Source organism: Hemibagrus wyckioides, linkage group LG07, assembly GCF_019097595.1.
Source record: "Hemibagrus wyckioides isolate EC202008001 linkage group LG07, SWU_Hwy_1.0, whole genome shotgun sequence".
In the NCBI taxonomy this organism is placed as follows: domain Eukaryota; kingdom Metazoa; phylum Chordata; class Actinopteri; order Siluriformes; family Bagridae; genus Hemibagrus; species Hemibagrus wyckioides.
Genome location: NC_080716.1, coordinates 32,500,797 through 32,526,712, shown reverse-complemented (window position 1 = coordinate 32,526,712; position 25,916 = coordinate 32,500,797). Strand labels below are relative to the sequence as shown.

Below are 25,916 nucleotides of genomic sequence, written 5' to 3'. Positions count from 1 at the left end.
GTCGTGTCGTGTGTAGCAGTGTAGTGTAGTGTAGTGTCGTGTGTAGCAGTGTAGTGTCGTGTGTAGCAGTGTAGTGTAGTGTCGTGTGTAGCAGTGTAGTGTAGTGTCGTGTGTAGCAGTGTAGTGTAGTGTCGTGTAGTGTGTAGCAGTGTAGTGTAGTGTAGTGTCGTGTGTAGCAGTGTAGTGTCGTGTGTAGCAGTGTAGTGTAGTGTAGTGTCGTGTGTAGCAGTGTAGTGTAGTGTAGTGTCGTGTGTAGCAGTGTAGTGTAGTGTAGTGTCGTGTGTAGGAGTGTAGTGTAGTGTAGTGTCGTGTCGTGTGTAGCAGTGTAGTGTAGTGTAGTGTCGTGTGTAGCAGTGTAGTGTAGTGTCGTGTGTAGCAGTGTAGTGTAGTGTCGTGTGTAGCAGTGTAGTGTAGTGTCGTGTGTAGCAGTGTAGTGTCGTGTGTAGCAGTGTAGTGTAGTGTAGTGTCGTGTGTAGCAGTGTAGTGTAGTGTCGTGTGTAACAGTGTAGTGTCGTGTAGTGTGTAGCAGTGTAGTGTAGTGTAGTGTGTAGCAGTGTAGTGTAGTGTCGTGTAGTGTGTAGCAGTGTAGTGTAGTGTCGTGTAGTGTGTAGCAGTGTAGTGTAGTGTAGTGTAGTGTGTAGCAGTGTAGTGTAGTGTGTAGCAGTGTAGTGTAGTGTCATGTAGTGTGTAGCAGTGTAGTGTAGTGTCGTGTAGTGTGTAGCAGTGTAGTGTAGTGTGTAGCAGTGTAGTGTAGTGTAGTGTGTAGCAGTGTAGTGTAGTGTCGTGTAGTGTGTAGCAGTGTAGTGTAGTGTCGTGTCGTGTGTAGCAGTGTAGTGTCGTGTAGTGTGTAGCAGTGTAGTGTAGTGTCGTGTAGTGTGTAGCAGTGTAGTGTAGTGTAGTGTCGTGTGTAGCAGTGTAGTGTAGTGTAGTGTGTAGCAGTGTAGTGTAGTGTGTAGCAGTGTAGTGTAGTGTAGTGTAGTGTGTAGCAGTGTAGTGTAGTGTCGTGTAGTGTCGTGTGTAGCAGTGTAGTGTAGTGTAGTGTAGTGTGTAGCAGTGTAGTGTAGTGTCGTGTCGTGTGTAGCAGTGTAGTGTCGTGTAGTGTAGTGTGTAGCAGTGTAGTGTAGTGTCGTGTCGTGTGTAGCAGTGTAGTGTCGTGTAGTGTGTAGCAGTGTAGTGTAGTGTCGTGTGTAGCAGTGTAGTGTAGTGTAGTGTAGTGTGTAGCAGTGTAGTGTAGTGTCGTGTCGTGTGTAGCAGTGTAGTGTCGTGTCGTGTGTAGCAGTGTAGTGTAGTGTCGTGTGTAGCAGTGTAGTGTCGTGTAGTGTGTAGCAGTGTAGTGTAGGGTCATGTAGTGTGTAGCAGTGTAGTGTAGTGTAGTGTAGTGTGTAGCAGTGTAGTGTAGTGTGTAGCAGTGTAGTGTAGTGTCGTGTAGTGTGTAGCAGTGTAGTGTAGTGTAGTGTAGTGTGTAGCAGTGTAGTGTAGTGTTGTGTGTAGTACTGTAGTGTAGTGTAGTGTAGTGTGTAGCAGTGTAGTGTAGTGTCGTGTGTAGTAGTGTAGTGTGTAGCAGTGTAGTGTCGTGTGTAGCAGTGTAGTGTAGTGTCGTGTGTAGTAGTGTAGTGTAGTGTAGTGTTGTGTGTAGCAGTGTAGTGTAGTGTCGTGTGTAGCAGTGTAGTGTAGTGTCGTGTGTAGCAGTGTAGTGTAGTGTCGTGTGTAGCAGTGTAGTGTAGTGTCGTGTCGTGTGTAGCAGTGTAGTGTCGTGTAGTGTGTAGCAGTGTAGTGTAGTGTCGTGTGTAGCAGTGTAGTGTAGTGTAGTGTAGTGTGTAGCAGTGTAGTGTAGTGTAGTGTGTAGCAGTGTAGTGTAGTGTAGTGTCGTGTCGTGTGTAGCAGTGTAGTGTCGTGTCGTGTGTAGCAGTGTAGTGTAGTGTCGTGTGTAGCAGTGTAGTGTCGTGTAGTGTGTAGCAGTGTAGTGTAGTGTCATGTAGTGTGTAGCAGTGTAGTGTAGTGTAGTGTAGTGTGTAGCAGTGTAGTGTAGTGTGTAGCAGTGTAGTGTAGTGTCGTGTAGTGTGTAGCAGTGTAGTGTAGTGTAGTGTAGTGTGTAGCAGTGTAGTGTAGTGTTGTGTGTAGTACTGTAGTGTAGTGTAGTGTAGTGTGTAGCAGTGTAGTGTAGTGTCGTGTGTAGTAGTGTAGTGTGTAGCAGTGTAGTGTCGTGTGTAGCAGTGTAGTGTAGTGTCGTGTGTAGTAGTGTAGTGTAGTGTAGTGTTGTGTGTAGCAGTGTAGTGTAGTGTCGTGTGTAGCAGTGTAGTGTAGTGTCGTGTGTAGCAGTGTAGTGTAGTGTTGTGTGTAGCAGTGTAGTGTAGTGTCGTGTGTAGCAGTGTAGTGTAGTGTAGTGTCGTGTGTAACAGTGTAGTGTAGTGTCGTGTGTAGCAGTGTAGTGTAGTGTAGTGTCGTGTGTAGCAGTGTAGTGTAGTGTAGTGTAGTGTAGTGTCGTGTAGTGTTGTGTAGTGTGTAGCAGCGTAGTGTAGTGTAGTGTCGTGTCGTGTAGTGTGTAGCAGTGTAGTGTCGTGTAGTGTGTAGCAGTGTAGTGTAGTGTAGTGTCGTGTCGTGTAGTGTAGTGTCGTGTAGTGTGTAGCAGTGTAGTGTAGTGTAGTGTCGTGTAGTGTGTAGCAGTGTAGTGTAGTGTAGTGTCGTGTAGTGTGTAGCAGTGTAGTGTAGTGTAGTGTCGTGTGTAGCAGTGTAGTGTAGTGTAGTGTCGTGTGTAGCAGTGTAGTGTCGTGTGTAGCAGTGTAGTGTAGTGTAGTGTAGTGTGTAGCAGTGTAGTGTCGTGTGTAGTGTCGTGTGTAGCAGTGTAGTGTAGTGTAGTGTCGTGTGTAGCAGTGTAGTGTAGTGTCGTGTGTAGCAGTGTAGTGTAGTGTAGTGTCATGTGTAGCAGTGTAGTGTAGTGTGTAGCAGTGTAGTGTAGTGTAGTGTAGTGTCATGTGTAGCAGTGTAGTGTCGTGTGTAGCAGTGTAGTGTAGTGTAGTGTCGTGTGTAGCAGTGTAGTGTAGTGTAGTGTCGTGTGTAGCAGTGTAGTGTCGTGTGTAGCAGTGTAGTGTAGTGTAGTGTAGTGTAGTGTGTAGCAGTGTAGTGTCGTGTGTAGCAGTGTAGTGTCGTGTGTAGCAGTGTAGTGTCGTGTGTAGCAGTGTAGTGTAGTGTCGTGTGTAGCAGTGTAGTGTAGTGTCGTGTGTAGCAGTGTAGTGTAGTGTCGTGTGTAGCAGTGTAGTGTAGTGTAGTGTGTAGCAGTGTAGTGTCGTGTGTAGTGTCGTGTGTAGCAGTGTAGTGTAGTGTAGTGTCGTGTGTAGCAGTGTAGTGTCGTGTGTAGCAGTGTAGTGTAGTGTAGTGTCGTGTGTAGCAGTGTAGTGTAGTGTAGTGTCGTGTAGTGTGTAGCAGTGTAGTGTCGTGTCATGTAGTGTTTAGCAGTGTAGTGTAGTGTCGTGTCGTGTGTAGCAGTGTAGTGTAGTGTAGTGTCGTGTGTAGCAGTGTAGTGTCGTGTGTAGCAGTGTAGTGTAGTGTCGTGTGTAGCAGTGTAGTGTAGTGTCGTGTGTAGCAGTGTAGTGTAGTGTAGTGTCGTGTGTAGCAGTGTAGTGTAGTGTAGTGTCGTGTGTAGCAGTGTAGTGTCGTGTGTAGCAGTGTAGTGTAGTGTAGTGTCGTGTGTAGCAGTGTAGTGTAGTGTAGTGTCGTGTGTAGCAGTGTAGTGTAGTGTAGTGTCGTGTGTAGGAGTGTAGTGTAGTGTAGTGTCGTGTCGTGTGTAGCAGTGTAGTGTAGTGTAGTGTCGTGTGTAGCAGTGTAGTGTAGTGTCGTGTGTAGCAGTGTAGTGTAGTGTCGTGTGTAGCAGTGTAGTGTAGTGTCGTGTGTAGCAGTGTAGTGTAGTGTAGTGTCGTGTGTAGCAGTGTAGTGTAGTGTCGTGTGTAGCAGTGTAGTGTAGTGTAGTGTGTAGCAGTGTAGTGTAGTGTAGTGTCGTGTGTAGCAGTGTAGTGTAGTGTCGTGTGTAACAGTGTAGTGTCGTGTAGTGTGTAGCAGTGTAGTGTAGTGTAGTGTGTAGCAGTGTAGTGTAGTGTCGTGTAGTGTGTAGCAGTGTAGTGTAGTGTCGTGTAGTGTGTAGCAGTGTAGTGTAGTGTAGTGTAGTGTAGTGTGTAGCAGTGTAGTGTAGTGTGTAGCAGTGTAGTGTAGTGTCATGTAGTGTGTAGCAGTGTAGTGTAGTGTCGTGTAGTGTGTAGCAGTGTAGTGTAGTGTGTAGCAGTGTAGTGTAGTGTAGTGTGTAGCAGTGTAGTGTAGTGTCGTGTAGTGTGTAGCAGTGTAGTGTAGTGTCGTGTCGTGTGTAGCAGTGTAGTGTCGTGTAGTGTGTAGCAGTGTAGTGTAGTGTCGTGTAGTGTGTAGCAGTGTAGTGTAGTGTAGTGTCGTGTGTAGCAGTGTAGTGTAGTGTAGTGTGTAGCAGTGTAGTGTAGTGTGTAGCAGTGTAGTGTAGTGTAGTGTAGTGTGTAGCAGTGTAGTGTAGTGTCGTGTAGTGTCGTGTGTAGCAGTGTAATGTAGTGTAGTGTAGTGTGTAGCAGTGTAGTGTAGTGTCGTGTCGTGTGTAGCAGTGTAGTGTCGTGTAGTGTGTAGCAGTGTAGTGTAGTGTCGTGTGTAGCAGTGTAGTGTAGTGTAGTGTAGTGTAGTGTAGTGTGTAGCAGTGTAGTGTAGTGTAGTGTCGTGTCGTGTGTAGCAGTGTAGTGTCGTGTCGTGTGTAGCAGTGTAGTGTAGTGTCGTGTGTAGCAGTGTAGTGTCGTGTAGTGTGTAGCAGTGTAGTGTAGTGTCATGTAGTGTGTAGCAGTGTAGTGTAGTGTAGTGTAGTGTGTAGCAGTGTAGTGTAGTGTGTAGCAGTGTAGTGTAGTGTCGTGTAGTGTGTAGCAGTGTAGTGTAGTGTAGTGTAGTGTGTAGCAGTGTAGTGTAGTGTTGTGTGTAGTACTGTAGTGTAGTGTAGTGTAGTGTGTAGCAGTGTAGTGTAGTGTCGTGTGTAGTAGTGTAGTGTGTAGCAGTGTAGTGTCGTGTGTAGCAGTGTAGTGTAGTGTCGTGTGTAGTAGTGTAGTGTAGTGTAGTGTTGTGTGTAGCAGTGTAGTGTAGTGTCGTGTGTAGCAGTGTAGTGTAGTGTCGTGTGTAGCAGTGTAGTGTAGTGTCGTGTCGTGTGTAGCAGTGTAGTGTCGTGTAGTGTGTAGCAGTGTAGTGTAGTGTCGTGTGTAGCAGTGTAGTGTAGTGTAGTGTAGTGTGTAGCAGTGTAGTGTAGTGTAGTGTGTAGCAGTGTAGTGTAGTGTAGTGTCGTGTCGTGTGTAGCAGTGTAGTGTCGTGTCGTGTGTAGCAGTGTAGTGTAGTGTCGTGTGTAGCAGTGTAGTGTCGTGTAGTGTGTAGCAGTGTAGTGTAGTGTCATGTAGTGTGTAGCAGTGTAGTGTAGTGTAGTGTAGTGTGTAGCAGTGTAGTGTAGTGTGTAGCAGTGTAGTGTAGTGTCGTGTAGTGTGTAGCAGTGTAGTGTAGTGTAGTGTAGTGTGTAGCAGTGTAGTGTAGTGTTGTGTGTAGTACTGTAGTGTAGTGTAGTGTAGTGTGTAGCAGTGTAGTGTAGTGTCGTGTGTAGTAGTGTAGTGTGTAGCAGTGTAGTGTCGTGTGTAGCAGTGTAGTGTAGTGTCGTGTGTAGTAGTGTAGTGTAGTGTAGTGTTGTGTGTAGCAGTGTAGTGTAGTGTCGTGTGTAGCAGTGTAGTGTAGTGTCGTGTGTAGCAGTGTAGTGTAGTGTCGTGTGTAGCAGTGTAGTGTAGTGTTGTGTGTAGCAGTGTAGTGTAGTGTCGTGTGTAGCAGTGTAGTGTAGTGTAGTGTCGTGTGTAACAGTGTAGTGTAGTGTCGTGTGTAGCAGTGTAGTGTAGTGTAGTGTCGTGTGTAGCAGTGTAGTGTAGTGTAGTGTAGTGTAGTGTCGTGTAGTGTTGTGTAGTGTGTAGCAGCGTAGTGTAGTGTAGTGTCGTGTCGTGTAGTGTGTAGCAGTGTAGTGTCGTGTAGTGTGTAGCAGTGTAGTGTAGTGTAGTGTCGTGTCGTGTAGTGTAGTGTCGTGTAGTGTGTAGCAGTGTAGTGTAGTGTAGTGTCGTGTAGTGTGTAGCAGTGTAGTGTAGTGTAGTGTCGTGTAGTGTGTAGCAGTGTAGTGTAGTGTAGTGTCATGTGTAGCAGTGTAGTGTAGTGTAGTGTCGTGTAGTGTGTAGCAGTGTAGTGTAGTGTAGTGTCGTGTAGTCTGTAGCAGTGTAGTGTAGTGTGTAGCAGTGTAGTGTACTGTAGTGTAGTGTGTAACAGTGTAGTGTAGTCTAGTGTGTAACAGTGTAGTGTAGTGTGTAACAGTGTAGTGTAGTGTAGTGTAGTGTGTAGCAGTGTAGTGTAGTGTAGTGTAGTGTGTAGCAGTTTAGTGTAGTGTAGTGTGTAGCAGTGTAGTGTAGTGTGTAGCATTGTAGTGTAGTGTAGTGTAGAGTCGTGTAGTGTGTAGCAGTGTAGTGTAGTGTAGTGTCGTGTAGTGTGTAGCAGTGTAGTGTAGTGTCGTGTAGTGTGTAGCAGTGTAGTGTAGTGTAGTGTAGTGTAGAGTCGTGTAGTGTGTAGCAGTGTAGTGTAGTGTGTAGCAGTGTAGTGTAGTGTAGTGTAGAGTTGTGTAGTGTGTAGCAGTGTAGTGTAGTGTAGTGTAGAGTCGTGTAGTGTGTAGCAGTGTAGTGTAGTGTGTAGCAGTGTAGTGTGTAGCAGTGTAGTGTAGTGTGTAGCAGTGTAGTGCAGTGTAGTGTGTAGCAGTGTAGTGTAGTGTGTAGCAGTGTAGTGTAGTGTGTAGCAGTGTAGTGTAGTGTAGTGTAGAGTCGTGTAGTGTGTAGCAGTGTAGTGTAGTGTGTAGCAGTGTAGTGTAGTGTCGTGTGTAGCAATGTAGTGTAGTGTAGTGTCGTGTAGTGTGTAGCAGTGTAGTGTAGTGTAGTGTCGTGTAGTGTGTAGCAGTGTAGTGTAGTGTAGTGTCGTGTGTAGCAGTGTAGTGTAGTGTAGTGTCGTGTAGTGTGTAGCAGTGTAGTGTAGTGTAGTGTCGTGTAGTGTGTAGCAGTGTAGTGTAGTGTGTAGCAGTGTAGTGTAGTGTAGTGTGTAACAGTGTAGTGTAGTGTGTAGCAGTGTAGTGTAGTCTAGTGTGTAACAGTGTAGTGTAGTGTGTAACAGTGTAGTGTAGTGTAGTGTGTAGCAGTGTAGTGTAGTGTAGTGTGTAGCAGTGTAGTGTAGTGTAGTGTGTAGCAGTGTAGTGTAGTGTGTAGCATTGTAGTGTAGTGTATTGTAGGGTTGTGTAGTGTGTAGCAGTGTAGTGTAGTGTCGTGTAGTGTGTAGCAGTGTAGTGTAGTGTAGTGTTGTGTAGTGTGTAGCAGTGTAGTGTAGTGTAGTGTAGAGTCGTGTAGTGTGTAGCAGTGTAGTGTAGTGTGTAGCAGTGTAGTGTAGTGTAGAGTCGTGTAGTGTGTAGCAGTGTAGTGTAGTGTAGTGTGTAGCAGTGTAGTGTGTAGCAGTGTAGTGTGTAGCAGTGTAGTGTAGTGTGTAGCAGTGTAGTGTAGTGTAGTGTGTAGCAGTGTAGTGTAGTGTAGTGTAGTGTAGAGTCGTGTAGTGTGTAGCAGTGTAGTGTAGTGTAGTGTGTAGCAGTGTAGTGTAGTGTCGTGTAGTGTGTAGTAGTGTAGTGTCGTGTAGTGTCGTGTGTAGCAGTGTAGTGTAGTGTAGTGTGTAGCAGTGTAGTGTAGTGTCGTGTAGTGTCGTGTGTAGCAGTGTAGTGTAGTGTGTAGCAGTGTAGTGTAGTGTCGTGTAGTGTCGTGTGTAGCAGTGTAGTGTAGTGTAGTGTAGTGTGTAGCAGTGTAGTGTAGTGTAGTGTCGTGTCGTGTGTAGCAGTGTAGTGTCGTGTAGTGTGTAGTGTAGTGTCGTGTAGTGTGTAGCAGTGTAGTGTCGTGTGTAGCAGTGTAGTGTCGTGTAGTGTGTAGCAGTGTAGTGTAGTGTCATGTAGTGTGTAGCAGTGTAGTGTAGTGTAGTGTGTAGCAGTGTAGTGTGTAGCAGTGTAGTGTAGTGTGTAGCAGTGTAGTGTAGTGTAGTGTGTAGCAGTGTAGTGTAGTGTAGTGTAGAGTCGTGTAGTGTGTAGCAGTGTAGTGTAGTGTCGTGTAGTGTGTAGTAGTGTAGTGTCGTGTAGTGTCGTGTGTAGCAGTGTAGTGTAGTGGAGTGTGTAGCAGTGTAGTGTAGTGTCGTGTAGTGTCGTGTGTAGCAGTGTAGTGTAGTGTGTAGCAGTGTAGTGTAGTGTCGTGTAGTGTCGTGTGTAGCAGTGTAGTGTAGTGTAGTGTAGTGTGTAGCAGTGTAGTGTAGTGTAGTGTCGTGTCGTGTGTAGCAGTGTAGTGTCGTGTAGTGTGTAGCAGTGTAGTGTAGTGTAGTGTCGTGTGTAGCAGTGTAGTGTAGTGTAGTGTAGTGTGTAGCAGTGTAGTGTAGTGTAGTGTCGTGTCGTGTGTAGCAGTGTAGTGTCGTGTAGTGTGTTGCAGTGTAGTGTAGTGTAGTGTCGTGTGTAGCAGTGTAGTGTCGTGTAGTGTGTAGCAGTGTAGTGTAGTGTCATGTAGTGTGTAGCAGTGTAGTGTAGTGTAGTGTAGTGTGTAGCAGTGTAGTGTAGTGTAGTGTGTAGCAGTGTAGTGTAGTGTGTAGCAGTGTAGTGTAGTGTAGTGTGTAGCAGTGTAGTGTAGTGTAGTGTCGTGTGTAGCAGTGTAGTGTAGTCTGTAGCAGTGTAGTGTAGTGTAGTGTGTAGCAGTGTAGTGTAGTGTCGTGTGTAGTAGTGTAGTGTGTAGCAGTGTAGTGTCGTGTGTAGCAGTGTAGTGTAGTGTCGTGTGTAGTAGTGTAGTGTAGTGTAGTGTTGTGTGTAGCAGTGTAGTGTAGTGTCGTGTGTAGCAGTGTAGTGTAGTGTCGTGTGTAGCAGTGTAGTGTAGTGTTGTGTGTAGCAGTGTAGTGTAGTGTCGTGTGTAGCAGTGTAGTGTAGTGTAGTGTCGTGTGTAACAGTGTAGTGTAGTGTCGTGTGTAGCAGTGTAGTGTAGTGTAGTGTCGTGTGTAGCAGTGTAGTGTAGTGTAGTGTCGTGTAGTGTTGTGTAGTGTGTAGCAGCGTAGTGTAGTGTAGTGTCGTGTCGTGTAGTGTGTAGCAGTGTAGTGTCGTGTAGTGTGTAGCAGTGTAGTGTAGTGTAGTGTCGTGTCGTGTAGTGTAGTGTCGTGTAGTGTGTAGCAGTGTAGTGTAGTGTAGTGTCGTGTAGTGTGTAGCAGTGTAGTGTAGTGTAGTGTCATGTGTAGCAGTGTAGTGTAGTGTAGTGTCGTGTACTGTGTAGCAGTGTAGTGTAGTGTAGTGTCGTGTAGTCTGTAGCAGTGTAGTGTAGTGTGTAGCAGTGTAGTGTACTGTAGTGTAGTGTGTAACAGTGTAGTGTAGTCTAGTGTGTAACAGTGTAGTGTAGTGTGTAACAGTGTAGTGTAGTGTAGTGTAGTGTGTAGCAGTGTAGTGTAGTGTAGTGTAGTGTGTAGCAGTTTAGTGTAGTGTAGTGTGTAGCAGTGTAGTGTAGTGTGTAGCATTGTAGTGTAGTGTAGTGTAGAGTCGTGTAGTGTGTAGCAGTGTAGTGTAGTGTAGTGTCGTGTAGTGTGTAGCAGTGTAGTGTAGTGTCGTGTAGTGTGTAGCAGTGTAGTGTAGTGTAGTGTAGTGTAGAGTCGTGTAGTGTGTAGCAGTGTAGTGTAGTGTGTAGCAGTGTAGTGTAGTGTAGTGTAGAGTTGTGTAGTGTGTAGCAGTGTAGTGTAGTGTAGTGTAGAGTCGTGTAGTGTGTAGCAGTGTAGTGTAGTGTGTAGCAGTGTAGTGTGTAGCAGTGTAGTGTAGTGTGTAGCAGTGTAGTGCAGTGTAGTGTGTAGCAGTGTAGTGTAGTGTGTAGCAGTGTAGTGTAGTGTGTAGCAGTGTAGTGTAGTGTAGTGTAGAGTCGTGTAGTGTGTAGCAGTGTAGTGTAGTGTATTGTGTAGCAGTGTAGTGTAGTGTAGTGTGTAGCAGTGTAGTGTAGTGTAGTGTCGTGTAGTGTGTAGCAGTGTAGTGTAGTGTCGTGTAGTGTGTAGCAGTGTAGTGTAGTGTAGTGTCGTGTGTAGCAGTGTAGTGTAGTGTAGTGTCATGTAGTGTGTAGCAGTGTAGTGTAGTGTAGTGTCGTGTAGTGTGTAGCAGTGTAGTGTAGTGTGTAGCAGTGTAGTGTAGTGTAGTGTGTAACAGTGTAGTGTAGTCTAGTGTGTAACAGTGTAGTGTAGTGTGTAACAGTGTAGTGTAGTGTGTAGCAGTGTAGTGTAGTGTAGTGTGTAGCAGTGTAGTGTAGTGTAGTGTGTAGCAGTGTAGTGTAGTGTGTAGCATTGTAGTGTAGTGTAGTGTAGAGTTGTGTAGTGTGTAGCAGTGTAGTGTAGTGTAGTGTCGTGTAGTGTGTAGCAGTGTAGTGTAGTGTAGTGTTGTGTAGTGTGTAGCAGTGTAGTGTAGTGTAGTGTAGAGTCGTGTAGTGTGTAGCAGTGTAGTGTAGTGTGTAGCAGTGTAGTGTAGTGTAGAGTCATGTAGTGTGTAGCAGTGTAGTGTAGTGTAGTGTGTAGCAATGTAGTGTGTAGCAGTGTAGTGTGTAGCAGTGTAGTGTAGTGTGTAGCAGTGTAGTGTAGTGTAGTGTGTAGCAGTGTAGTGTAGTGTAGTGTAGAGTCGTGTAGTGTGTAGCAGTGTAGTGTAGTGTCGTGTAGTGTGTAGTAGTGTAGTGTCGTGTAGTGTCGTGTGTAGCAGTGTAGTGTAGTGTAGTGTGTAGCAGTGTAGTGTAGTGTCGTGTAGTGTCGTGTGTAGCAGTGTAGTGTAGTGTGTAGCAGTGTAGTGTAGTGTCGTGTAGTGTCGTGTGTAGCAGTGTAGTGTAGTGTAGTGTAGTGTGTAGCAGTGTAGTGTAGTGTAGTGTCGTGTCGTGTGTAGCAGTGTAGTGTCGTGTAGTGTGTAGTGTAGTGTCGTGTAGTGTGTAGCAGTGTAGTGTCGTGTGTAGCAGTGTAGTGTCGTGTAGTGTGTAGCAGTGTAGTGTAGTGTCATGTAGTGTGTAGCAGTGTAGTGTAGTGTAGTGTAGTGTGTAGCAGTGTAGTGTAGTGTGTAGCAGTGTAGTGTAGTGTTGTGTAGTGTGTAGCAGTGTAGTGTAGTGTAGTGTGTAGCAGTGTAGTGTAGTGTAGTGTCGTGTGTAGTACTGTAGTGTAGTGTAGTGTAGTGTAGTGTGTAGCAGTGTAGTGTAGTGTCGTGTGTAGTAGTGTAGTGTAGTGTAGTGTCGTGTGTAGTACTGTAGTGTAGTGTAGTGTAGTGTAGTGTGTAGCAGTGTAGTGTAGTGTCGTGTGTAGCAGTGTAGTGTAGTGTAGTGTAGTGTCGTGTGTAGCAGTGTAGTGTAGTGTCGTGTGTAGCAGTGTAGTGTAGTGTTGTGTGTAGCAGTGTAGTGTAGTGTCGTGTGTAGTAGTGTAGTGTGTAGCAGTGTAGTGTCGTGTGTAGCAGTGTAGTGTAGTGTGTAGCAGTGTAGTGTGTAGCAGTGTAGTGTAGTGTGTAGCAGTGTAGTGTGTAGCAGTGTAGTGTGTAGCAGTGTAGTGTAGTGTGTAGCAGTGTAGTGTGTAGCAGTGTAGTGTAGTGTGTAGCAGTGTAGTGTACTGTAGTGTGTAGCAGTGTAGTGTAGTGTAGTGTGTAGCAGTGTAGTGTACTGTAGTGTGTAGCAGTGTAGTGTAGTGTAGTGTAGTGTGTAGCAGTGTAGTGTAGTGTAGTGTAGTGTGTAGCAGTGTAGTGTAGTGTGTAGCAGTGTAGTGTGTAGCAGTGTAGTGTAGTGTGTAGCAGTGTAGTGTGTAGCAGTGTAGTGTAGTGTAGTGTGTAGCAGTGTAGTGCAGTGTAGTGTAGTGTGTAGCAGTGTAGTGTAGTGTGTAGCAGTATTTGATTTGTTGTGTTGTTATAATTCTTTTGCTCAGTTTGGGTAAGAATTTGGCTTTTTAATGGGATTCTAATGAGACAGTGACAAAACGTCAAAAAGAGACAAAAAGAGTGTTTTTGAGACACAAGAGTGTCCAGAGTTTAACATGTGCACACACACACACACACAGTGAGGCTTCCAGCAGTATGAGTTTAGAGACCTGAGCATCATGTCCGATTGTTCAGCTTTCGTGAGTTGTGAAGGACACACCCTGAGCTTGTGTGTGTGTGTGTGTTTTTACCCTCAGACCTCAGCCCACCCTTCACATCTCCAGTAAAGCAGAGTAAAGCAGTTATTATTAGTCCTGCCATGTTGGATTGTTTGTCCAGCGTGGTTTGAGATTTTAGCAAGCGGCTAGCTGAATCGGGTTTGGCTATTCTTGTCCTAACCTCAAACCTCCAACCTCCTGTTTGTTGTTCCTGCACCTCACTAAGTCTCCACCACGGACACACACACACAACCCCCCCAACACACAGAGACATACACACACACACTCAGAACAAGGTCCTCATTGACACCAATGAGCAAACGTTAGTTGATTCTATGTCAAAATAATACAAGAATAACTGTTCAAACACTCATCCAGTGTGTGTGTGTGTGTGTGTGTGTGTGTGTGTGTTCCATCTGTGTTTTAATGTATTTTGGAGTGTCACTCCAAATGACTTAAAAAGAACAATCAGGGATAGAAAATACGGACCGAAGAAGGGAACGGTGCTTTTTCTTGATGTTAAATGAGATACGATGTAACATGACAGCAAGAGACTGAAAAACAAAGATATTAATAATGATGTATGAATAATTACCTGCTTCCTAGTTGCCTAGCAACAGTGTAAGCGTGTGAATGGTGAGTGTATTGTGTGTCGTCCTCCTGGTGAACCGTGGCAGTATGAAAGCTGAGGAACAGGAAGTGTGTTCTGAGAAAAGTGAAGCAGATATTCAAGGTTTTATTCAATGTCCTTGTTTGACCTTCAGGGATATCGGAGCGTTGTGGCTTCACACAGCGGGATTACAGAGTTGGGGGGAAAGACAAATATTTAAACACGGCCAGAGTGACATCACTGAGAACCACCGGGCAAAAAACCTCGGGTGCTGGTGGGACGGAGGGGAAGTGTGGTATACGCTGGCTCCTGTCCGTCTGGGGCTAAACTTAAACACTGAGAGAAGGAGCCATGCGGCGGGGGTAGGGGTAACATTGAGTTAACACCATTAAGACGTGGGAGGGGTAAAATTTAATTAACAGCATGCAATGGTGGGAGGGGTAACAGTTAATTAACACCACACTGTGGTGTGTGGGCTACCAGTTAATTAACATTGTACAGTAATATGCTTGGGGCCAGTTAACACCATTTGGAGGTGGGAGGGATAAAATGTAATTAACACCATGCAGTGGTGTAAGTGGTATTAGCTAATTAACACTGTCTGGTGGTGTGTGGGGAACTGGTTAATTAACATTGTGCGGTAGTACATGTGGGACAAGTTAATTATCACCATGCGGTGGTGGTGGTAGTGGTGATGGTGGGTGGAGTCATGGTTAATTAACATCGTTTTAGTGGGTGGGGTGATGGATAATTAACACTGTTTTAGTGGGTGGTGTCATGAATAATTTACACTGTTTTAGTGGGTGGGGTCATAAATATTTAACACTGTTTTAGTGTGGGGGTCATGAATAAGTAGTGGGCAGGGTCATGGATAATTAGTGGGTGGGGTCAAGGATAATTAGTGGGCAGGGTCATATATCTTCTCATTCTCTTTCTTTGGTCATCACATAAATTTATTTATTAAAAGCCTGAAAAGTTCTTGTCGTTGAGGTCAGGGTTAGATGTTAGATGTTTATTATCTCCATTAATACTAAAGAAATGGAAGGATCTTACAAGGATAGAACAGACTGTGTGTGTGTGTGTGTGTGTGACAGACCTGAGACCCCTCATTCGTCTTTTATTCTCTAACTGGTTATTTTGCTGCAGCTGGTTTTAATAAATGCTCCATTGAAAAGCTGAAAACACACACTCCGAGGCCAAGGAGCTGTGGGAACAGAAGCAGATCACGCTCATTATTATAACACACACACACACACACACACGAGCGTTTAAAAAGTGCAGATCCATCAGAACCCTTTCTGCTCCTGATGTGGATGGTTTGAAGGGGAAGCAGTGAGGCGCTCCACATCCCTACTGTGCGGTCCGATAATTACACACTGCCCTGATATGTGTTTGTGTATGTGTGTGAGTGTGTGTGTATGTGTGTGTGAGTGTATGTGTGTGTGTAAGCCCGGGAAAAACCTTTTGACACAGGCTGCGTCTCAAATCACACTGTGATCTAATACTGTAAAGCATTTATTATGTAGAAGTGCAGATCAGAACTGAAAGCTTCATTACATTGTGTGTGTGTGTGTGTGTGTGTGTATGTTTGTGTGTGTGTGTGTGTTTCAGCCAGTAACTGTGTCCCCGAATGGGATGGCTTTGTTTGTTGGCCTGAAGGAGTTCCAGGACGGACGGTGTCTGCTTCCTGTCCAGAGTATGTTTACGACTTCAACCACAAAGGTGACCCTCACACACTCACACACACTCACAGAGATAAAGAAAGAAAGAAAGAAAGAAAGAAAGAAAGAAAGAAAGAAAGAAAGAAAGAAAGAAAGAAAGAAAGATTAAAGTAATGTCACTAGAGTAGACAGAAATAAAAGAACTGAATGAATTGATATGACAGGAAATGAAGCAAAGATGAGAGAAGAGAAGAGAAGAGAAGAGAAGAGAAGAGAAGAGAAGAGAAGAGAAGAGAAGAGAAGAGAAGAGAAGAAAAATAAAGACTGAGAGAAAACATCTGAAAAAGAAAACAGAAATTTAAAAAAAGTAAAAGAAAGAAAGAAAGAAAGAAAGAAAGAAAGAAAGAAAAGAACTGTAGATATTTAAAGCTCTAATCAGATAGTGTGACTGCGGTACACCATCCCTGCTGAGTGATCTGAAGGCTGCATTGTTCTGAACATCTCAGGAGACCTCTGGGGAGTGGTGAGTGAAGGGATTAGTGAGGTGGACGTGGAGCAGCAGTAACAGGTGATGTGATGGGAAAGGTGATGGGTGAGGAAAACCCCTCTGAGATCAGAGAGGAACCAGCCCTCGAACCAGACACTGGAGAGTGGGATTATGAATCGTTCCTCTTGTGGAACTGTGGACTCTATGGTCATTCAGCCAGGAAATTCATTTCAGTTCTAACATTAGGTCTTATTGAAGATATCATCTGATGGAGATTTGAGAGAGAAACTTTCGTATCAATTGTACTCCGAAGTCATCTCCATGGTGTCTATGTGGTTTTATCCACTACAAGCCCATGTATCTCCAGACTCCATGTGGAGAACCTCAGCAGCAGTCAGTGGCCTCCAGGTGAGGAGACTGCAAGGGCAACAGGATGGATCAGGCAGGTCCAGACTGAGGTAGAGCAGATTTTCCAAATCTGTCAGATCCTATAGGCCATTTTGCTGCTTCTTCAATCCCTTGCCATTTTGAGACTGGACCACTACAACTTGTTCCTCTCTGCACCATCCAACCTCTACAACTGATCCAGACCTTTTGAAAATCCCCATGTTCTTCCACACCTTGCCTTCCTGTAGCTGCTGCCATATTCACTCTCACACTGCCCAACTAAACCCACCATCTCGTAGGGTTGTCCTTCAAGGTTCTTCTCTGTCCTGACACCCAGGCGGTGGAGTAAACTTCACAAGTCCAAACATCTGAGTCACTGGCTGTCTTCTAGAAGATCTACTTCATTCAGATGATTCAGATTTCAGATCACTTCTGCACGTTACTCTGGATAAATGTGTTTGCTAAATGATGTAAATGTAATGTAAATGTAATCCACTTAGAGGTTCTGCTACATTACCATCAGTGTAGGCCAGGGTACGTGAACAAAGGTTCTGCTCAGTGACCCACAGAGTACACAGTACCCACACAGTACCACGCAGCATGAGATGTCAGTCAGTAAAGTGCAGATGGTCAGTGCTGGTGATTCATATGCATGGAATATATTACATTTTATTCAACTGCTTGAATTTATTATGCCTTAAATTCTTCACTTTCATTCATTGTATGAATAAAAGGAAAATGAAAGTTTATGTGCGTGTGTGTGTGCGTGTGTGTGTGTGTGTGTGTCTAGGCCATGCCTACAGGAAGTGTGATGTGAATGGAAGTTGGAAACTCACTGCAACGAACAAGACATGGGCGAATTACAGCGAATGTGCGAAGTTCATCACAAACTACAATGACACCCGTGACAGGGTATAATACACACACACACACACACACACACACACACGCACACATACATACATACGCACACACACACACACATACGCACACACACACACACACACACACACATACACACATACGCACACACACATACGCACACACACACACACACACACACACACATACACACATACGCACACACACACACACATACACATACACACACACACACATACACATACACACATACGCACACACACACACACATACACACACACACACACACACACACACACGCACACATACGCACACACACACACACGCACGCACACACACACACATACACACACACAAACGCACACACACACACATACGCGCGCACACACACACGCACACACACATACGCGCACACTCACACACACACATACGCACACACACACACAGGCACGCACACATACACACACACACAAATGCACTCACACACACACACACATGCACATACATACACACACGCACACACATACACACACACATACGCACACACACACACATACACACACACAAACGCACACACATATACGCACACATACACACACACACACATACACACACACACATACACGCACACTCACACACACACACATACACACACACACACACAAACGCACACACATGCACACACATACACACACAAACGCACACACATGCACACACATACACACACACACATACGTACACACACGCACACACATACACATACACACGCACATACACATATGCACACACATACATACACATACGCACACACATGCACACACACACACACACTCACATTACACATACACCCCCACCTCTTTTACTGACAGAAAGGCCACACCTCCTTTACAAAGAAGCACTGAAGCCACACCTCCTTTACTGACAAACAGAAAGGCCACACCTCCTTTTCTGACAAACACGGAGGCCACACCTCCACTGTAAACGAACACAGAGGCCACACCTCCTTACTACCAAACACAGAGGCCACACCTCCACTGTAAACGAACACAGAGGCCACACCTCCTTACTACCAAACACAGAGGCCACACCTCCTTTACTACTAAACACAGAGGCCAAACCCCCTTTACTAACAAACACAGAGGCCACACCTCCTTTACTAACAAACACATAGGCCACACCTCCATTATCTCCTTTTTCTGGGTCTTTTGTATTCACAAGTTTTTGCAACCCTTGCTGTGCATGTGTGTGTGTGTGTGTGTGTGTGTGTGTGTGTGTGTGTGTGTGTCTGCTCCCCACAGCTATTTAATGAAAAATTCATCTGCACCAATGAAAAGCTTCTGAACCGCAGACTGAAGTTGTTTGGCTTCGTCTCATACTCTAAATGCTAACAGACGCTCACTGCCACACACACACACACACACACACACTATGCCATACTGCTATAAACCCAAATAATGCATTTGCAAATTTAGATCAAATGCATTCAAAATCAGGGCAAGAATAGGTATATTAATACACACACAAACAAACAAACAAACAATAAATAAATAAATAAATAAATAAATGTGTATTTGTTCACACACACAGGAAGTGTTCGACAGACTTTACCTCATCTACACCATTGGATACTCCATCTCATTCGGCTCCCTCATGGTGGCCATCGTCATCCTCGGATACTTCAGGTGAGTCAAATTCCTTTATTTATAACAGAATTCCTCTTTCAATCACTGTTCTCTCTCTCTGCTGTTCTCTCTCTCTGCTGTTCTCTCTCTTTGCTGTTCTCTCTCTCTGTTGTTCACTCTCTCTCTCTGCTGTTCCCTCTCTCTGCTGTTCTCTCTCTCGGTTGTTCACTCTCTGCTGTTCTCTCTCTCTGCTGTTCCCTCTCTCTGCTGTTCTCTCTCTCTGCTGTTCCCTCTCTCTGCTGTTCTCTCTCTCTGCTGTTCCCTCTCTCTGCTGTTCCCTCTCTCTGCTGTTCTCTCTCTCTGTTGTTCACTCTCTGCTGTTCTCTCTCTCTGCTGTTCTCTCTCTCTCAGCTGTTCCCTCTCTCTGCTGTTCCCTCTCTCAGCTGTTCTCTCTCTCTGCTGTTCTCTCTCTCTGTTGTTCACTCTCTCTGCTGTTCCCTCTCTCTGCTGTTCCCTCTCTCTGCTGTTCTCTCTCTCTGTTGTTCACTCTCTGCTGTTCCCTCTCTCTGCTGTTCTCTCTCTCTGTTGTTCACTCTCTGCTGTTCTCTCTCAGCTGTTCCCTCTCTCTGCTGTTCTCTCTCTCTGCTGTTCTCTCTCTCTGCTGTTCCCCCTCTCAGCTGTTCCCTCTCTCTTGTGTTCTCTCTCTGCTGTTCCCTCTCTCTGCTGTTCTCTCTCTCTGCTGTTCTCTCTCTCAGCTGTTCTCTCTCTCTGCTGTTCTCTCTCTCTCTGCTGTTCTCTCTCTCAGCTGTTCACTCTCTGCTGTTCTCTCTCAGCATTTCACTCTCTGCTGTTCACTCTCTGCTGTTCTCTCTGCTGTTCTCTTGTTGTAATCTCATTCTGATGTGTGTTGGTGTGTGACTGTGATGCTTCCAGCCTCCAGTTCGTCTCTTTTTGTTCATTACTAATAGAAGTGTGCTTCCTGCTTCACTGCGTTGTTTATCCCAGTGTCTCATTTAACTGGACATGCAGTGTTTCATTTAACTGGACATGCTGCACTTTCAGCACAGAGGACACTGGGGAAGTCCAGCGGCTGCGTCTCAAACATGTTGGGATTTTAGACAGGAGGATTATGCCTAGGCCACTTCCTCTGACTTAAGTCTTCCCAGTGTGTTAATACACTATCACAGCTTCAGAGTTTCTAGAGAATTCTTTATTTTACACAAACCCACTCTTCCAGTCATTTTGGTGGTATCCATTTCCTGTTCAGCACTTCCTGTTCAGCACTTCCTGTTCAGCACTTCCTGTTATTCCATGATTGCACTAATTTCCAGATGAATAAATTTAATTCTATATTTTGCCTTAAGAGTTAGCAGTCTCATTTTCATTCAAGGATCAATAAACATATAGACAGCCAGACTGGTAAAGAGACAGACAGACTGACAGAGAGACAGACAGACTGGTAGAGAGACAGACAGACTGATAGACAGACCGACAGACTGGTAGAGAGGCAGACAGACTGATAGACAGACAGACTGGTAGAGACAGACAGACTGATAGACAGACAGACAGACTGGTAGAGACAGGCAGACTGGTAGAGACAGACAGACTGGTAGAGGCAGACAGACTGGTAGAGAGACAGAGACAGACTGATAGAGAGACAGACAGACTGATAGACAGACAAACAGACTGGTAGAGAGACAGACAGATTGGTAAAGAAACAGACAGACTGACAGAGAGACAGACAGACTGATAGCGAGACAGACAGACAGACAGACATGTCCTTATAGACATGGATTGAACTTAACCTTCTCTTATGTTAAACTGAGCTTAAGATCTCTGTCTTTGTCTCCGTCTGTCTGTCTGTCTCTCTGTCTCTCTCTGTTTCTCTCTCTCGCTCTCTCTCTCTCTCTCCTCCCCCCAGGCGTCTTCACTGTACGAGGAACTTTATCCACATGCACCTGTTCGTGTCCTTCATGTTGCGAGCGCTCAGCATCTTTGTTAAAGACGTTGTTCTGTATTCGGGAACAAACTTGGATGAGACTCAGCGAATCACAGTCGAGGATCTGAAATCCATCACTGAGGCTCCGCCCACTGAGAAGACCAAGTTTGTACGTGGCTTTTTTTTATACTAAAATCCTGACTGGATCGCTGAGCGTTAAATCTGGAGTTTCTTCTATAATCTGTTTGAAGTTGATAGTGTTTTCTTTCTTTCTTTCTTTCTTTCTTTCTTTCTTTTGTTGCTTTCTTCATTTTTTCATTCTTTTCGTTTTTCTCATCTTTTCTGTTTAAAGCGTGATGACTTTAGCTTTAGACACCTTATTCCTTGAGTCATGTTTAAAGGGAGAAATATCTTGTCATTAATACAAGGATAAATATTCTGTAATTTTCTACAAAGTGCCCTGAGGGGCAGAAAGGGGTGGGGTTATGCAGAAAGGGGTGGGGTTATGTGCAGTTCCTAAAAGCTGGTGTACTTCACTGAATTGTTGGGGTTAATTTTACACTCGGCTCTCTCTGACCTTTTGTTCTGTACTGTTCTGTTCTAGTGGGGTGATGAAAGTTCATGTTATATGGTGTGTGTGTGTGTGTGTGAGCAGCTGTTAAAAGGAAATTAATATGTAAAATTAATCTAAAAGTTTTCTGCTGAATGAAAAGTAGAATTGTACAGAAGTGATTAAATACTCGTTGTTGGATTAGTTGCAGATAAAATTCATTTTATTTTTATTTATTAATTCCTCATTGTTGTTGTTGTTGTTGTTGTTGTTGCGGTTGAAGATCGGCTGTAAGATCACAGTCACGCTCTTCCTGTACTTCCTTGCGACGAATTATTACTGGATCCTGGTGGAAGGCCTTTACCTCCACAGCCTCATCTTCATGACCTTCTTCTCTGACAGAAAGTACCTCTGGGGCTTCACTGTCATTGGCTGGGGTAAGTAAAGGGGCGGAGCTGCATTCACAGGAACTGTTCTGATTGGTTACCAGGGACATTTTCTTATGTTATAAATTTTTCTTATATTTATGATATAGATTTAAAATGTAATGTAATTGTCTTAGGTTTATTTACAACAGAATTTATTTATTATGTGTAAAATGTAGTATATAAATGTCTAGAATCTGTCTTTATTTCTTTTTCTTTTCTTTCTTGCTCTCTTGATGTACTTTCTAGAAGACAGAGTGTATTCTGTATTGTTTGTGACGACGCTTTAACACTCTGATCTTGCCGGCAATTATTTCTTTCTATTAGAACGTGACAAGATAGAAACATGAAATGTTTTACAGATGAAAAGGAGGGTAATTAGGGTAATTACCCCCGCCTCACCACCTTCTTGAGCTCTTTTATTAAACTGGGTGACTTACCTATGAATGGCTGATAATTGCAGGGGCACACTCCAGGGGAGGGGGAGGGGGAGGGGGAGGTGGTGGGGCTGGAGGCTGTAGGGGCTGTTCATAGGCCGTATCATGAGTCACGTTAGCATGTGGATAAGCTCTGACGCACCTGACAGTGTGTGTATTATGGGATGTTTTTATCTGGACCTCACTGCGCCTGCATTGTACACACTGTGCGAAGTGTGTGTGTGTGTGCACAGCGCATACAATGTGGATGCAGTGGAGTCGCCTCGCGTCAATGATTTATCCTGACCATGATACACTGATAGGTGTCACAATGTTACACTCACATCTCACACTGATACACTCGCATCTCACACTGATACACTCGCATCTCACACTGAAACACTCGCATCTCACACTGATACACTCGCATCTCACACTGATACACTCGCATCTCACACTGATACACTCGCATCTCACACTGATACACTCACATCTCACACTGATACACTAACATCTCACACTGATACACTCACATCTCACACTGATACACTCGCATCTCACACTGATACACTCGCATCTCACACTGATACACTCGCATCTCACACTGATACACTCACATCTCACACTGATACACTAACATCTCACACTGATACACTCACATCTCACACTGATACACTAACATCTCACACTGATACACTCACATCTCACACTGATACACTCACATCTCACACTGATACACTCACATCTCACACTGATACACTCACATCTCACACTGATACACTAACATCTCACACTGATACACTCGCATCTCACACTGATACACTCACATCTCACACTGATACACTCACATCTCACACTGATACACTCACATCTCACACTGATACACTAACATCTCACACTGATACACTCGCATCTCACACTGATACACTCACATATCACACTGATACACTAACATCTCACACTGATACACTCGCATCTCACACTGATACACTCACATCTCACACTGATACACTAACATCTCACACTGATACACTCGCATCTCACACTGATACACTCACATCTCACACTGATACACTAACATCTCACACTGATACACTCGCATCTCACACTGATACACTAACATCTCACACTGATACACTCACATCTCACACTGATACACTCGCATCTCACACTGATACACTCGCATCTCACACTGATACACTCACATCTCACACTGATACACTCACATTGATACACTCGCATCTCACACTGATACACTCGCATCTCACACTGATACACTCACATCTCACACTGATACACTCGCATCTCACACTGATACACTTGCATCTCACACTGATACACTCACATCTCACACTGATACACTCACACTGATACACTCGCATCTCACACTGATACACTTGCATCTCACACTGATACACTCACATCTCACACTGATACACTCGCATCTCACACTGATACACTCGCATCTCACACTGATACACTAACATCTCACACTGATACACTCACATTGATACACTCGCATCTCACACTGATACACTCGCATCTCACACTGATACACTCGCATCTCACACTGATACACTCGCATCTCACACTGATACACTTGCATCTCACACTGATACACTCACATCTCACACTGATACACTCGCATCTCACACTGATACACTCGCATCTCACACTGATACACTAACATCTCACACTGATACACTCACATTGATACACTCGCATCTCACACTGATACACTCGCATCTCACACTGATACACTCGCATCTCACACTGATACACTCACATCTCACACTGATACACTCACATCTCACACTGATACACTCACATCTCACACTGATACACTCACATCTCACACTGATACACTCACATCTCACACTGATACACTCGCATCTCACACTGATACACTTGCATCTCACACTGATACACTAACATCTCACACTGATACACTAACATCTCACACTGATACAATAACATCTCACACTGATACACTAACATCTCACACTGATACACTCGCATCTCACACTGATACACTCACATCTCACGCTGATACACTCACACTGATACACTAACATCTCACATTGATACACTCACATCTCACACTGATACACTCACATCTCACACTGATACACTAACATCTCACACTGATACACTAACATCTCACACTGATACACTAACATCTCACACTGATACACTCATATCTCACACTGATACACTAACATCTCACACTGATACACTCACATCTCACACTGATACACTCGCATCTCACACTGATACACTCACATCTCACACTGATACACTCACATCTCACACTGATACACTCACACTGATACACTCGCATCTCACACTGATACACTCACACTGATACACTAACATTGATACACTCACATCTCACACTGATACACTCACATTGATACACTCACACTGATACACATACATCTCACACTGATACACTCATATCTCACACTGATACACTAACATCTCACACTGATACACTCGCATCTCACACTGATACACTCACATCTCACACTGATACACTCACACTGATACACTCACATCTCACACTGATACACTCACATCTCACACTGATACACTAACATCTCACACTGATACACTCACATCTCACACTGATACACTCACATCTCACACTGATACACTCGCATCTCACACTGATACACTCACATCTCACACTGATACACTCGCATCTCACACTGATACACTCACATCTCACACTGATACACTCACACTGATACACTAACATCTCACACTGATACACTAACATCTCACACTGATACACTCACATCTCACACTGATACACTCACATCTCACACTGATACACTCACATCTCACACTGATACACTCGCATCTCACACTGATACACTAACATTTCACACTGATACACTAACATCTCACACTGATACACTCGCATCTCACACTGATACACTCACATTTCACACTGATACACTAACATCTCACACTGATACACTCGCATCTCACACTGATACACTCGCATCTCACACTGATACACTCACATCTCACACTGATACACTCACATCTCACACTGATACACTCACATCTCACACTGATACACTCACATCTCACACTGATACACTCACATCTCACACTGATACACTCGCATCTCACACTGATACACTAACATCTCACACTGATACACTAACATCTCACACTGATACACTAACATCTCACACTGATACACTCACATCTCACACTGATACACTAACATCTCACACTGATACACTCACATCTCACACTGATACACTAACATCTCACACTGATACACTCGCATCTCACACTGATACACTCGCATCTCACACTGATACACTCGCATCTCACACTGATACACTCACATCTCACACTGATACACTCACATCTCACACTGATACACTCACACTGATACACTAACATCTCACACTGATACACTAACATCTCACACTGATACACTCACATCTCACACTGATACACTCACATCTCACACTGATACACTCACATCTCACACTGATACACTCGCATCTCACACTGATACACTAACATTTCACACTGATACACTAACATCTCACACTGATACACTCGCATCTCACACTGATACACTCACATTTCACACTGATACACTAACATCTCACACTGATACACTCGCATCTCACACTGATACACTCGCATCTCACACTGATACACTCACATCTCACACTGATACACTCACATCTCACACTGATACACTCACATCTCACACTGATACACTCGCATCTCACACTGATACACTAACATCTCACACTGATACACTAACATCTCACACTGATACACTAACATCTCACACTGATACACTAACATCTCACACTGATACACTCATATCTCACACTGATACACTAACATCTCACACTGATACACTCGCATCTCACACTGATACACTCGCATCTCACACTGATACACTCACATCTCACACTGATACACTCACATCTCACACTGATACACTCGCATCTCACACTGATACACTCACATCTCACACTGATACACTCACATTGATACACTCGCATCTCACACTGATACACTCGCATCTCACACTGATACACTCACATCTCACACTGATACACTCGCATCTCACACTGATACACTCGCATCTCACACTGATACACTAACATCTCACACTGATACACTCACACTGATACACTCGCATCTCACACTGATACACTTGCATCTCACACTGATACACTCACATCTCACACTGATACACTCGCATCTCACACTGATACACTCACATCTCACACTGATACACTCACATTGATACACTCGCATCTCACACTGATACACTCGCATCTCACACTGATACACTCGCATCTCACACTGATACACTCGCATCTCACACTAATACACTTGCATCTCACACTGATACACTCACATCTCACACTGATACACTCGCATCTCACACTGATACACTCGCATCTCACACTGATACACTAACATCTCACACTGATACACTCACATTGATACACTCGCATCTCACACTGATACACTCGCATCTCACACTGATACACTCACATCTCACACTGATACACTCACATCTCACACTGATACACTCACATCTCACACTGATACACTCACATCTCACACTGATACACTCACATCTCACACTGATACACTCGCATCTCACACTGATACACTTGCATCTCACACTGATACACTAACATCTCACACTGATA

At 44.5% G+C, this 25,916-nt stretch overlaps 1 protein-coding gene across 1 annotated transcript in view; it reads left to right on the top strand.

Moving 5' to 3' along the window:
• pth1r (parathyroid hormone 1 receptor) overlaps positions 1 to 25,916 on the top strand; it is an 89,456-nt gene that overhangs the window by 45,104 nt on the left and 18,436 nt on the right. The window contains exons 3-7 of the mRNA XM_058395323.1: positions 14,447 to 14,557; positions 16,161 to 16,282; positions 17,840 to 17,934; positions 19,796 to 19,982; positions 20,647 to 20,800. Of these exons, the coding sequence (XP_058251306.1) occupies positions 14,447 to 14,557; positions 16,161 to 16,282; positions 17,840 to 17,934; positions 19,796 to 19,982; positions 20,647 to 20,800 (669 nt within the window). The remainder of the gene's footprint in view (positions 1 to 14,446; positions 14,558 to 16,160; positions 16,283 to 17,839; positions 17,935 to 19,795; positions 19,983 to 20,646; positions 20,801 to 25,916) is intronic.